The sequence below is a fragment of the Taurulus bubalis genome (genome assembly GCF_910589615.1).
Source record: "Taurulus bubalis genome assembly, chromosome: 12".
Taxonomy (NCBI): domain Eukaryota; kingdom Metazoa; phylum Chordata; class Actinopteri; order Perciformes; family Cottidae; genus Taurulus; species Taurulus bubalis.
The window spans coordinates 18,627,235-18,638,705 of NC_136600.1; the positions used below are offsets into that span (position 1 = coordinate 18,627,235).

The window sequence follows — 11,471 nt, forward strand, 5'->3', positions numbered from 1 at the left end:
TCACATCCAAAACTATTTCGAGACAGAAAACGTCTTGTTGTTGTTTTTCATCATGGGATTAGTTGACAATAATCAAAACATAGAACATCACCAGCCTTGTAAATCAAATTTTTGATAAAGTACCTTCTTCAGCCACCTGTTTGAAAGCCACAGTTAAACAGATACAGAACAATCAGAATCAGCTAAGTTTTCACATACATGGAATTTGACTCCGGTTTCACTTAGCTCTTTGTACTTATACCCACTATACACTAAACAAGATAAATATAAAAAAAATACATTAAAGACAACAGTAGCCCAAAAAAAAGAAGAAGCTGTTCCTGTGTCTGGTGGTTTTGGGGTACATAGCTCTCTAGCGCCTACCAGAGGGGAGGAGTTGGAAAAGCTTGTGTCCTGAACGTGTTATACGATTTCTCTGAATCTCTTTGTTTGCTCACAAAAAATCTGCCTCATAAGATTCATACTAAAATGGGTTTCATCTGGATGCCGCATTGGCCCTTTTTTTCTGTAACCACATAATGAACTGTTAGTCATACTCGTGTTCAAAAAGCCTTCTGTTCTTCTACTTGGGCAGAGTGTTTAATATCTGTGGTCTTACTGTACTTCTGAGCCAAATAACGGTACTTGAAAATTATATTTGACTCTTTCCACTCCTTCCTGTGATCCAGAGCACAAAAACAATTGAATTTGTCATAAAGGCCCTTTCGAGATGTCGACGTTTCACTCTAGTCGTGTGTAGTTGTGGTTGTGTTCTCATGTTAAACCAGAGCGCAGTGGCAGAAAGTAGAAGCTCCCAAGGCCCATCACTAAATACAAGTATGGAAAATTCCATGTTTCTCCTTGCATGAACTGTTGAAATAACAACATTTGGCCACTGGATGGTGACAGATCCATTGCTCATTTTGCCAAAGCGCCTCTGCTGACGTTGCATTACTTGTTTTAACTGGTGTATGTGCCAGTGGTGTCAGCTTGCCCCAGTCTCATCGCCCCACACACAACCAATATATTGTCCAAAATGACTATCATGACTGTTTATTTATTTTTTTTATATCTGATGTAATAAGTATCTTCCTGTTTTCTTGCAGAATGCTGCTGACCCCGCTGCCATTGACCAGCTTATGAGCTCATTGGACAAAGACAGTGATGGAGAGCTCAACTTCCTGGAGTTCTGGCAGCTGATTGGACATCTTGCTAGCAAGCATGGGGGGTTCAGCCAATAGAGTGCGCTGTCCTCAGATACAGTTAGTTCTGTTACAGTTGTATGCCTGTAACTGACTTGTCTGTGTCATACATTTTGAAAAAAATTGGAAAACAGCCAAATGGAAAACACCCTAAAAGCCTGTTTCAACTGCACATCACCTTCTTTTTTTTACCAGTAGTCTGTGCCTCTTCTCACGTCGTCCTCTCACCAGCAACCGGCACAGAATGTCACAGAATACTATTGAACAATCGGCAACATTCGCAATATTAGAACCTGTCTTAACTGTTTTCTAGAACACACACACACTCAATAGCACACAGCTGCATGTGCTTACAGGTCTAAGAGGGAGTTGCAGAATGGAAAGTGTGTGTGTGTGTGTGTGTGTGTGTGTGTGTGTGTGTGTGTGTGTGTGTGTGTGTGTGTGTGTGTGTGTGAGTGTGAGTGTGAGATGGCTTTTGTAATTACTGAAAAACTGATCTTGTGATGCTCATCATCTCCCTCTGTACACAAACAGGAGGCTTGTTGTTCACAGAGCAGGATTTTCTGTTCGAAGCTGGAAATAAAATGAAAACAATTTGTTTAAAAAAAAGAGTTTTTCTTCCTGCTAATGCCTTCATTTGAGAACTTGTTCGAAAGTTTCATTTCTATTGAACCCTATCTTTTCATTCTTTGCACAAGTGAGTAAAGTCTCAGGGTGTGGCTTAAATACATCTGTCTGTTGGGAAAGCTTTGGACACACGCACACTTAATCATGCGCGCGCTCTTGTTCCTACATGTTGTAAGTATGTCAGAAAAAACACAAGTAGATGAACGTGCAAAGTATAAAACAGATATATAAAAAATATGAAACCCAATTTGAAAGTCTTGCTCTGTTTTCTTAAACAATGGAAATGTTTCCTCCAAAAATGTTGGTGGAAAAAAGAGCAGTGTTGCTTAAGCTGCGCCTCTTTTCACATTCTTTCTCTCCCAGGCACACGCCCTATGACAATGAAGGAAAAAAAAGTTGGCTCCAGTGAGCAGTTAAATCACGGAAAAGATATGTGTTGCTGGTTTATCTAGAGCAGGACTGAAGAGGAGGGTCCGTGAGAAAGAAGGAGCGCAGTTGCAGAAACAGTTTAGCCTTTTGTTTCTCTGTCCTGACGGTGAGTCTGATTTATTCTGAATACTAATTTGGTGCCGTGTCTACTCTCTACTTTATTGTGCGGGTTTCTGGGCAACATTATCAGTTTATCTTATTTCCTCGGCTGCGTCATACATTTTGCACAATTAGCGAGCGTCTCTATTGTCACTACCAGGCTTGGTGGCCACAAGGATCAGGTTCGCCTCCGTAATCGAACCCCAATCCCTTTACACTTCCAGAGAAACCGGAGTCTCGACTCACGTTGACTTATTCATTCGCTGTGTGTCAGTCCTGCTTCTGGCCGCTCTACAAATTGTCAGGATTACTTAGGACGACATGTAAATGTGGGACGTGGGCAAGCCCGACGTCTCCGTTACGCACGGCGCGGACTAGTTCTAGCCCCGTTAAACAGTCCCTCCGATCGTTGTACTGGCGGTCGGGTTTTGCCCTTATCAGTCTGAATTATTGACGGTATGATAAGACTCCGGTAACGAGACTCGGATGGCTCGGCAAATATAGCGACCTGGGCGATGACAGGTAACGTGGAGGGAATCGGTCACACTTAGCGCCAACAACACGACCAGGGTGGAGCCGATCGCTGCATCTATCAATGCTCAGGAACTATCTGGTGGCAGCGCACAATAATGGCCTAGTCAGTCTAGAAACTTACACTGAGACTTGAAACACACGCATACGCACACGCACACACTCAGTGTGGCAGCCTACAGTCAGGGGGGTGGTGAGATGACTGGGTGGGTTGGGTGGCCCCACCTGACTTGTGTGTAAACTGGTTTGTACTTGTCAAGGCTTAAAGCCAGCTTGCAACGCTGACTAAACTCTCACGTTTATTTGATTTATTATCTGGGAGTTACTGTGCACACTATGATACATTGAGAGCGTCATTTCACACTGCAGACACAATGCACTATTGTATATGACACAACCAGCATGACAAAATGAGGGCAACCAATTAATTAAAGTATACAAAGTATGTAAAAAAACAAAACAAACTCAGAGGTAATTTAGTGTTCTTGGGTGCTGCCAGAAATATCCTAATTATATAGTCAGCTCCACAACCTTTTAACATTTAATTGACTAAATTAAATCCATCTGAGGCCTATAGTTCACATGTAAGGATCACGAAAGGGATGTCAGATATGTTGTGGGATTGTAAGAACCAGGATAGATACATCATTAAAAAAAAACACCATTATATTACATTTTTCCTTTAAAAAAAAAACTCAAATGATAGTTTTACTGATCAATAGTTTTACAGCTTTAGGCCTTGAAAAATATTTTAAAAGAAGGGAAAACCCTTAACCTGGTTAGAATTCATATATTCAGGAAGTGGTGGGTCAAAAGTAGACATTGCTTATTTAAAAATGTTTCTGGCCCAAAGTGTTGTGACTCACTGGACAATGTGTGGTGCTTAATTCCAGTAAATTGCCACAAAAGGGACCAGAAATGCAAACAAAAAAACCTCACTGGGTCTCACACAGTCATTCATTACACTTGAGTCATGATGATCTGCAGGCTCTGAATCTGAATGCAGTACATGTGCCGAGAGGCTGAAAGAGAGCTTCATTTGTACTCTGCACAGTCAGGCCACATCTTGCCCTTATCTGACAAAGCCCATGACATGTTCCTCTCTGCCATTTGTAATTCTGTGGCCCTGATGTCTCCGGTTCTGACCTAAGACGACTTGGTTTCATGTTCATCTCATTACTCTCGGAACGGACGCTAATAGATGGTGGCCTGTCAGACATTTTGATATATGGGCTGCACGGATAGAGCTGCTCCCGTGCTGCTGTTCGTCTTGTAGCGGGTATTAAAAAAGGTGTTGGGACAATTATAGTAAGCCATCAAATAATTATGAACAGCATGCTGATGACAGATGCTCACTTGTATGTAGCAAAGAGTCGTGTGTCCACCTCTGTGTGCATGCATGTGTGTGTGTGCTGGCATGGCAGGGAGACATGAAACAGAATCCATGGTTTGGGTGCCCGAGCTCACTCACCCGGTCATTATGTTAATGCAACAGGAGTCCTAATTGGTGTTCTTCTTCAGATGTGCGTGTGTGCGTGTGCGCGTCTATCTTTCTGTTCATCTATCTTTCTGTCTCTGTGTGTCATCCAGAGCGGGTGCATAGTGTAAGCATTGAGGTGTGGCATCTGTGTCAGATGGGTGATTTACCTTCTACAGTTTCTCCGACAACATCCCCAGAAGCCCCCGTCCTCATCACCTGGCCACCGCTGACCCCTGATAGTTTCCGATACACAGTGGAAACCCCGCAGCAAGGCCTCGCAAAGCCCTGCTGTGATACTTATCAGCAACTCTACTCAAGTATCTGCAGCATTTATTCAGGCCTTTAATTTTCTGAGAGCAGTTGCTTTGGAGATGTTGTTTGTTGAGACAATGGAAAGATAGATGGGAGGAGAAACCACGAGAGACCGCTCTGCTAGATGAATTGTGTCTGGATTAGGTTGCACTGGCCGACACGGTCTATAGATATAATGTTATGGCTCATTTCCATATGACAAAATAAACAGCACACAGTCATTTTCATAGCTGTTTTTCCAGTTAGACTAAATCAATATCTCTGTCTTCATGCCATACTACACACCAATAATCTACAGTACATATTAAATACTAATTATCATAGTCAACTTTTTTCACAGTTTTCTTTACAATAAAACCATTTTCTTTTTGTACCAGCAGGAAATTATGCAATACTCGCGATGATGGATGGCAATCCAACTGTAGCTATGTGTCCCAATACTACACTAATTTCTCACAGTATACAAACCAATATAAAGGAAACAGACAATTTGTTATAATATGCTGTTGGTATGCAGAAAAGAAACATTAGCCACAATAGCAGCTGTTAGCGCTAGCTCCTCTGTTTCCTTTGTGCAATGCATTGTGAGATAACAGAGCTTTTGACTTTTCAAAGTGGGCAAAGTGCAGGTGTTACTATTACTATTGAGGAGTGCTCTGTTTGATCAATGTGTTTTAGTGAACCGAACCCTGAAACTAAAGCAGCTAAATATAACTCAGCAAGTATCACTTTTATCATTCACACTTCTGCTTCACCGACTGTGACATTTCAGAATGTATTCTGAGAAAAGCGAGACCCTGTCAATAACAGGAGACCTGGATGTTTTAGCCTGGTTCAATCTATCAGAGCTATGTGGTGTTGTTCAGTTCATACTGGAGCAAAGTATGCAGAGTATTCCTTCAGTGTGAGGGGAGGTGTGCTGCGGCAGACGGGCAGCAGGCCGTAATCTGAACCTGGATCCTCCCGATGGCTTCTGGGGATCAGATGTCCACCGTCAGAGATCAGAGCTCCCATTGTGTTTACCTCAGAGACTCCCCTCCTCTTCAACCTTCCATCGCTCCCTCTCTCTCGCTCTGTTAACCTCAGAGAGCCTCCAGACTCTGTCCATTCCCTGCCCCCGCTCCTCCTTCTCTCCTATGCTGACGTCACATGTGTGTCTCACATTTCTCATATGTTTATGTTCAGGAGACATATCCAAACATAGAATAGGAATACCCAAACATATAAAATACAATTTAATACAAAAAAAAGTGATCTATCCAACGGCAAATCATTTCATTTGTCTCATCTTCACGTTTTTGGCTTAAATGGTAATTCAGACACGTTTGCTTGGCAGATCACTATTTATTTGCCGGACAATATGTTTTTTTAACGTGCATTTTATTTCAGAATGTTTTCAGTTATATCACACATGCAAAACTTAAGTGAAATGCTGAATTACACCATAATTGTAATACATTATATAATATAATTAATTATGAGAGTTATAAGAGTTTATATAGTGAAATATATATATAGTGAGAGTTAATTATGAATCTCTGATTTCTATCATTCAGTTATTCACAAGGATTCCAAGGTTATGATGTACTCTCTTTTGCAATGATGCACTCAATAACTGAAATGAGCCTTTTATCCACCAAAGACCCAATTTTAATATATTTTCATATTTATACAATTCCTGGGAACTGTACCCAACGGCATGCCGTCTGAGTGTCTACGATATGGACATATCTCTTCCCGACACTTCCAAGACTTAATTCTCTCTCTATCTCTTTAGATATGGAGTCAGCCATTAAGACGGTGGTGACCACGTTTCTTAGTTCTGCCAATGGGAAGGAGAACCTTTCCGGAGGGAGCTTCCAGAAACTGGTAAAGAAACAGCTTGGCGGCATGATGGAGGTAAGAAACCACGTAACATTTTGCTGTATTACATCACCTGCACAAAAATAATGAATCAGTTTATTAGAAGAATTTTCTTTCATACATACTAACATATTCTGTCTATCCTCAGGATACAAATTGCTCTTCTGCCGTTAAGGAGATGCAGCAGGGTTTGGATGAAAACAACGATGGAAAGGTCAGCTTCCAGGAATACCTCACTCTGATTGGCTACCTGGCTAGCTCCCTCAGTGAGAACAAGTCTGCAACCCCTGCAAATGCACCATAGATGATTGTGTTTGGTGGATCAGAAAATGAACAGCCTTTTTTGGCGTTTTTTTGTGGGAAATATCTGTTCTCATTCAAATCTTCTAAACATAAGAACAGTCCATAATCATTTTACATCTAATCAACCAGTTGTAAAATGCTCTTAATGTCGGTCCAGATCAGCTATTTCAGTCACACCTTATTGATCTCTATTGTCAAGGACACATTGAAGGACTCTAAGATGGGAGTGTCTTTTTTATACAAAATATAAAAAAAGATACTTACTGTATTTTCAAAATAAATGCTTTATATAATAAAATTATATTGTGTGTAGTCTTTATTTGGCGTTCCATCTTTATTAATTAGCATTCACATTCAAGTGTAACTTCCAAATGAAATAAAATGTAGCTTGGAAACCAAATAGTGTGCATTGGTGTCTCTGATATGGTTTGACATTGTCCCACAGGCACTGCTGCTATGATACCTGCTCCTTCCATAGCGACCTGCACACTTACTAAATATAGCTGTGATATCCCTGACTAGTCAAACTCAGCAGCCTTTAGATGCATCAACTATTGCAACCAGATCCTGACATACAGTATACGCTTCCTATTGTGCACCATCCTCCACTCTGCAACACTATACATACACACGTGGTGCATACAAGCACACACACACACACACACACACACACACACACACACACACACACACACACACTGTGCTGCCCCACTCACTGACACAATATACTGCAGCAACAACACACAAAAAAGAAGAGGCATTTACCAGGACAGCGGATCAAACGAGCTTGTGCATTAATGTTGATGTCGTTTCCTTTGGTGTGATCTTCGAGATCATTCATTCAAGTAAACATAATCATATGGGTTTCTGTCACTTTTCATGCACTTTGGCTCTCACTCTATCCATTGTACTGCTTGCATGTGGTGTGTTTTGGAGCTTGAGGTGTGAATGTGTTTGTGAAAGTGTTCATGTGTGTTGGATTTGCGTGTTTGCCTGTGTTTTGCAGAGTCTTTGTCTAGGTATTTCTCTGCATGGCTGCCCGGTGTGATGGCTCCATTCATCAGTGCTACACTAATCCTTTGGATACTGTGTCAGGCATGACCCCCTCCTCCTCCAGTGAACATTCTACCTAGACACATACTCCAACACTCCTTGCTGTTTATAACCAAGTGATACATCTTGCACTTGTACTTGTACTGTATTTACTGTAGCACTCCCTACAAACCTGTTCTTTGTTTTGTTAAGAAGTACAAATGGTTGCACAAGAGGGTAACGGGATACTCACTGTGCTTAGAAAATGCTGATATGCATTTAGTTGATCAAAGTATGAATGTTGCAGACTACTTCCATCGCCAAATGATCTATTTACACTTCCTGACATCTGCGAGTATAAGCCCACTTTTAAAGTATACATCTGCATTTGTGGGTTGGCGCGTGGTCATATTATGGAGTACATTAATTTACCTAATGCTGTACTTACAGTTCCAATAATGTTGTCATTGTCGATATGTTGTCTCTGAAGAAGGGTGGCAGATGGATCTTTCATGTGTCCATTTAGAGGACAGCAGGTGTCTGATGCGTAAACAGAGATGGAGAGGGATGGGGGGGTAGATAGGTGGAGTGAGGGATGTATTTAAGACGGTGCCCCTGTCATCCTCTTCATCAGTCGCTCTTGCCTTCTCTCTCTGCATCTGACCAGCACGCCATCACTCGTCCTCAGGTAAGAAATGATGTCGAGGACAGACTTCGACTCTGAAAGCTGTGTCTGTATTTTTCTCTGAGATTATGTCTATTTTTCCTTTTGAAAGTATGTTTTAGTGGTGCTACTAATGCACAGTGCTGTCTGGAAGTGGGACTGCCTGTTGAAAATACTCGTGCAAATCAAACAAAGACAGGAAAAGCGCTCTGTTTACTCAGTGATAACTTATAGAACCTTAATTTATCTTGAACAGAGCTCGCCAAAAATGTCTTTTTGATGTTTTTTTGATGCCACTGACTCATGAGAATGCAGATCATTGTGTCAACCGGGGCACACTGACGTGAGATGTGATGGAAAGTTTGTAAAAGTCTTCACAGTTCAGAGGTGATGTAAGTCCAAGAAAGGTAAAGACTTACACCTGTCTCCGGTGTTTTCTGCCATCCGGTGGAGCTAAAGTAAAAGGCAGATCAGGTTGCCTCAGCATTTCCTGGACACATCTTCTCAACCTGGTTTGGTTGCTTTACCAGCTTAGAGTTTCACTCTTATCAGCTGCTCACATATGCGGCCGCTGTCAATGTCCTGACTCCCAGAGGTCCTCTCGCTGGAGCAAAGCAACAAACAGAGGATCTGTTTAATCTGAAGCAGAATCTTATCAGGACAACCGGCAGAGAGGAAAATCTCCTGATGAGGAAACAGCTCGCGCAAACTGGACCCCTGTGCAGGGTTTCCAACTCAAATTCCCTATCCTGTCCCTAGATAGACAGCCCCGATAATGTTGTAGCTATCTCAGTGGTGGGGATTTAGCCTATGATTAAGTTTTCTATGTCTGTTTCTTCATGCATCTATTGTTCAGTCTGGCAATGTCTAAAAGAAAAAAGAGAGTGTGTGTGTGTGTGTGTGTGTGTGTGTGTGTGTGTGTGTGTGTGTGTGTGTATGCATTTGTGTGCAAGAGACGTTAACATGTGTTGATTTGCAGCAGGCTTGTCCTCCATGCTCCTTGCAGGCAGGAGTACTGACATGGACTTCTCTTGGTTTCTCCTCCTCTCACTTTCTCCTTCTCCAGAATGTCTATGCCCAACTCAGAGAACACCTCTACCCTGGAGAACGCCATGCAGCTCATGATCCAGACCTTTCATAAGTACTCTGGGAACGAGGGGGACAAATATACACTGAGCAGGGCTGAGCTCAAAGAGATGCTTACCGCAGAGCTTGGCAGCTACCTGGGGGTAAGGAGATGCTTAGGGATACAAATGCACAGTTTCATACGTATAAAACTGGCGCAGCTAACATTCGTGTTATCTATCCTCACACGTGCAGAACGCCCAGGATAAGGAGGCAGTGGATAAGGTGATGGGAGACCTAGATGCCAACAATGACGGGGAGGTAGACTTCACAGAGTTCATCATACTGGTCGGCGCTCTTACTGTGGCCTGCAACGACTTCTTCCTGGAGTACAACGACAAGCCAGAGAAGAAGTAGTGAACACGCTCCAGGGAGGAAACAGTTCAGACAGAAGAGAAGGTCATCATGTCATGGACTTCATGTTCACAAAACACACACACACACACACACACACACACACACACACGTCTAATAGTCCCGTGAGCAGTAAATGTCCAATATTCCATTACTGTATGTATTGCAATGTGAACATCTAAAGAGTTTAAGTCATTTTCAAGACCTGTCATTGTTGAATATATGAATATATCGCTCTTTCTTTTTGTCTGTTTGTGTATTTTATAACACATTCAAGCAAAGGAAATAATAAATGTGCCCTTTACTCAAACAATGCAATGTTTGTGGTACTTTGTCACTGCAGAGAAGATGAGTAAGAACACATGGTGGGCACCAGGTGGCAGCACATAGCCCTCGATTGAATCTGACAGAGGAGCGTTGCATTACTTTGAATTTGCTTCGCACACACTGGTACAGCACTTTATTTCACCAGTAGATGGATGTAAATGAGATATGTGAATCACTAACAACGAGATATCTACGTTATATTAATGAAATATACATTACAAGAGGCTATAGTTAAGTCTTCAACAGTTATCTCTGTTCTGGTGTGACAATCATGGTGTTGAGCAGGTACCAACTGTACCTTGTTTTTACAGCAGAATAACAAGAACTTGAAGTGGCCTTGGCTGGGCCCTACACCCATGATTATTTAAAAGTCCTACTTTCTAGAAAGAAAAAACAGTACTGTGGGATGTGGGTGTGTTTATGAGTATATAATAAAGGAAGTTGCCAGCCTGAAAATTAGAAAGCCAGGAAACGTTTCTTTCTTTCATTCTATCCTGTGGTGTAAGATTAATAGGAAATTTGGGTAATACTGGAATTTACCAACGTACCTGTGTGTTTGTGTGTGTGTGTGTGTGTGTGTGTGTGTGTGTGTGTGTGTGTGTGTGTGTGTGTGTGTGTGTGTGTGTATGTGTTGATTTCTTGTTTTGTGGAGACATAAATCTGTTTACATGATCACATTGTGGGGACTCGCCACGACCCCATAACGACCATCACGAATAACCATCACAATTTAAGATGAAGAATTAGTTTAAGGTTAGAGCAAGGTTAGGATTAGGGAAGTATGAGAGTAAAAAACATGCCACACAGACACGTAGCTTGAGTAATCTGAACCTACAACCTTTATTGGACTGGTTAGGTGTGCACAGGAGCAGATTTGAGAGTCAGGAAGGAGAAGGGTGAGAGATGGGGGAGCATGATGGGAGAGGAAGTGAAAAGAAAGGAAGTAGAGTGGAAAGGTCAAAGAGAGAGAAAAAGAGTGGACAGCAGCACTTTGTCCGTGTGGAGCAGTGCAGGCTACAGTTTTCACAGGTCTCTGACAGGCTATTCACACTTCTTGGGGATCAGTTGGGGATCCCCCCGGGTAATCCACTCCTCTAGAGACAGAACGAGAGAGACAGCTCCCAGTCCAGAACTGATGGGAGCT

General features: G+C 42.1%; 3 protein-coding genes across 3 annotated transcripts in view; all 3 read left to right on the forward strand.

Moving 5' to 3' along the window:
- LOC306745023 (protein S100-A11-like) overlaps positions 1-1,220 on the forward strand; it is a gene marked incomplete at both ends in the record, with an annotated part of 1,675 nt that extends 455 nt beyond the window's left edge. The window contains one exon of the mRNA XM_079227749.1: positions 1,086-1,220. Within this exon, the coding sequence (XP_079083875.1) occupies positions 1,086-1,220 (135 nt within the window). The remainder of the gene's footprint in view (positions 1-1,085) is intronic.
- A 979-nt stretch (positions 1,221-2,199) lies between these two features.
- LOC306744389 (protein S100-A16) lies at positions 2,200-7,206 on the forward strand. The gene is made up of 3 exons (XM_079227013.1): positions 2,200-2,343; positions 6,437-6,558; positions 6,671-7,206. Exons 2-3 carry the CDS (start codon positions 6,439-6,441, stop codon positions 6,824-6,826), a joined length of 276 nt encoding a protein of 91 aa, XP_079083139.1. The 5' UTR covers positions 2,200-2,343; positions 6,437-6,438; the 3' UTR covers positions 6,827-7,206.
- Positions 7,207-9,588: 2,382 nt separating this feature from the next.
- s100t (S100 calcium binding protein T) lies at positions 9,589-10,231 on the forward strand (the record flags this gene model as incomplete). The annotated part of the gene is made up of 2 exons (XM_079227795.1): positions 9,589-9,750; positions 9,842-10,231. 2 exons carry the CDS (start codon positions 9,589-9,591, stop codon positions 10,001-10,003), a joined length of 324 nt encoding a protein of 107 aa, XP_079083921.1. The 3' UTR covers positions 10,004-10,231.
- Positions 10,232-11,471: the final 1,240 nt, after the last annotated feature.

Bases quoted from the DNA above. Each gene is read 5' to 3' on its own strand.
- LOC306744389 (XM_079227013.1), top strand. From the start codon at position 6,439: ATGGAGTCAGCCATTAAGACGGTGGTGACCACGTTTCTTAGTTCTGCC. The intron at 6,559-6,670 runs GTAAGAAACCAC...GTCTATCCTCAG, and splicing joins AGCTTGGCGGCATGATGGAG to GATACAAATTGCTCTTCTGC.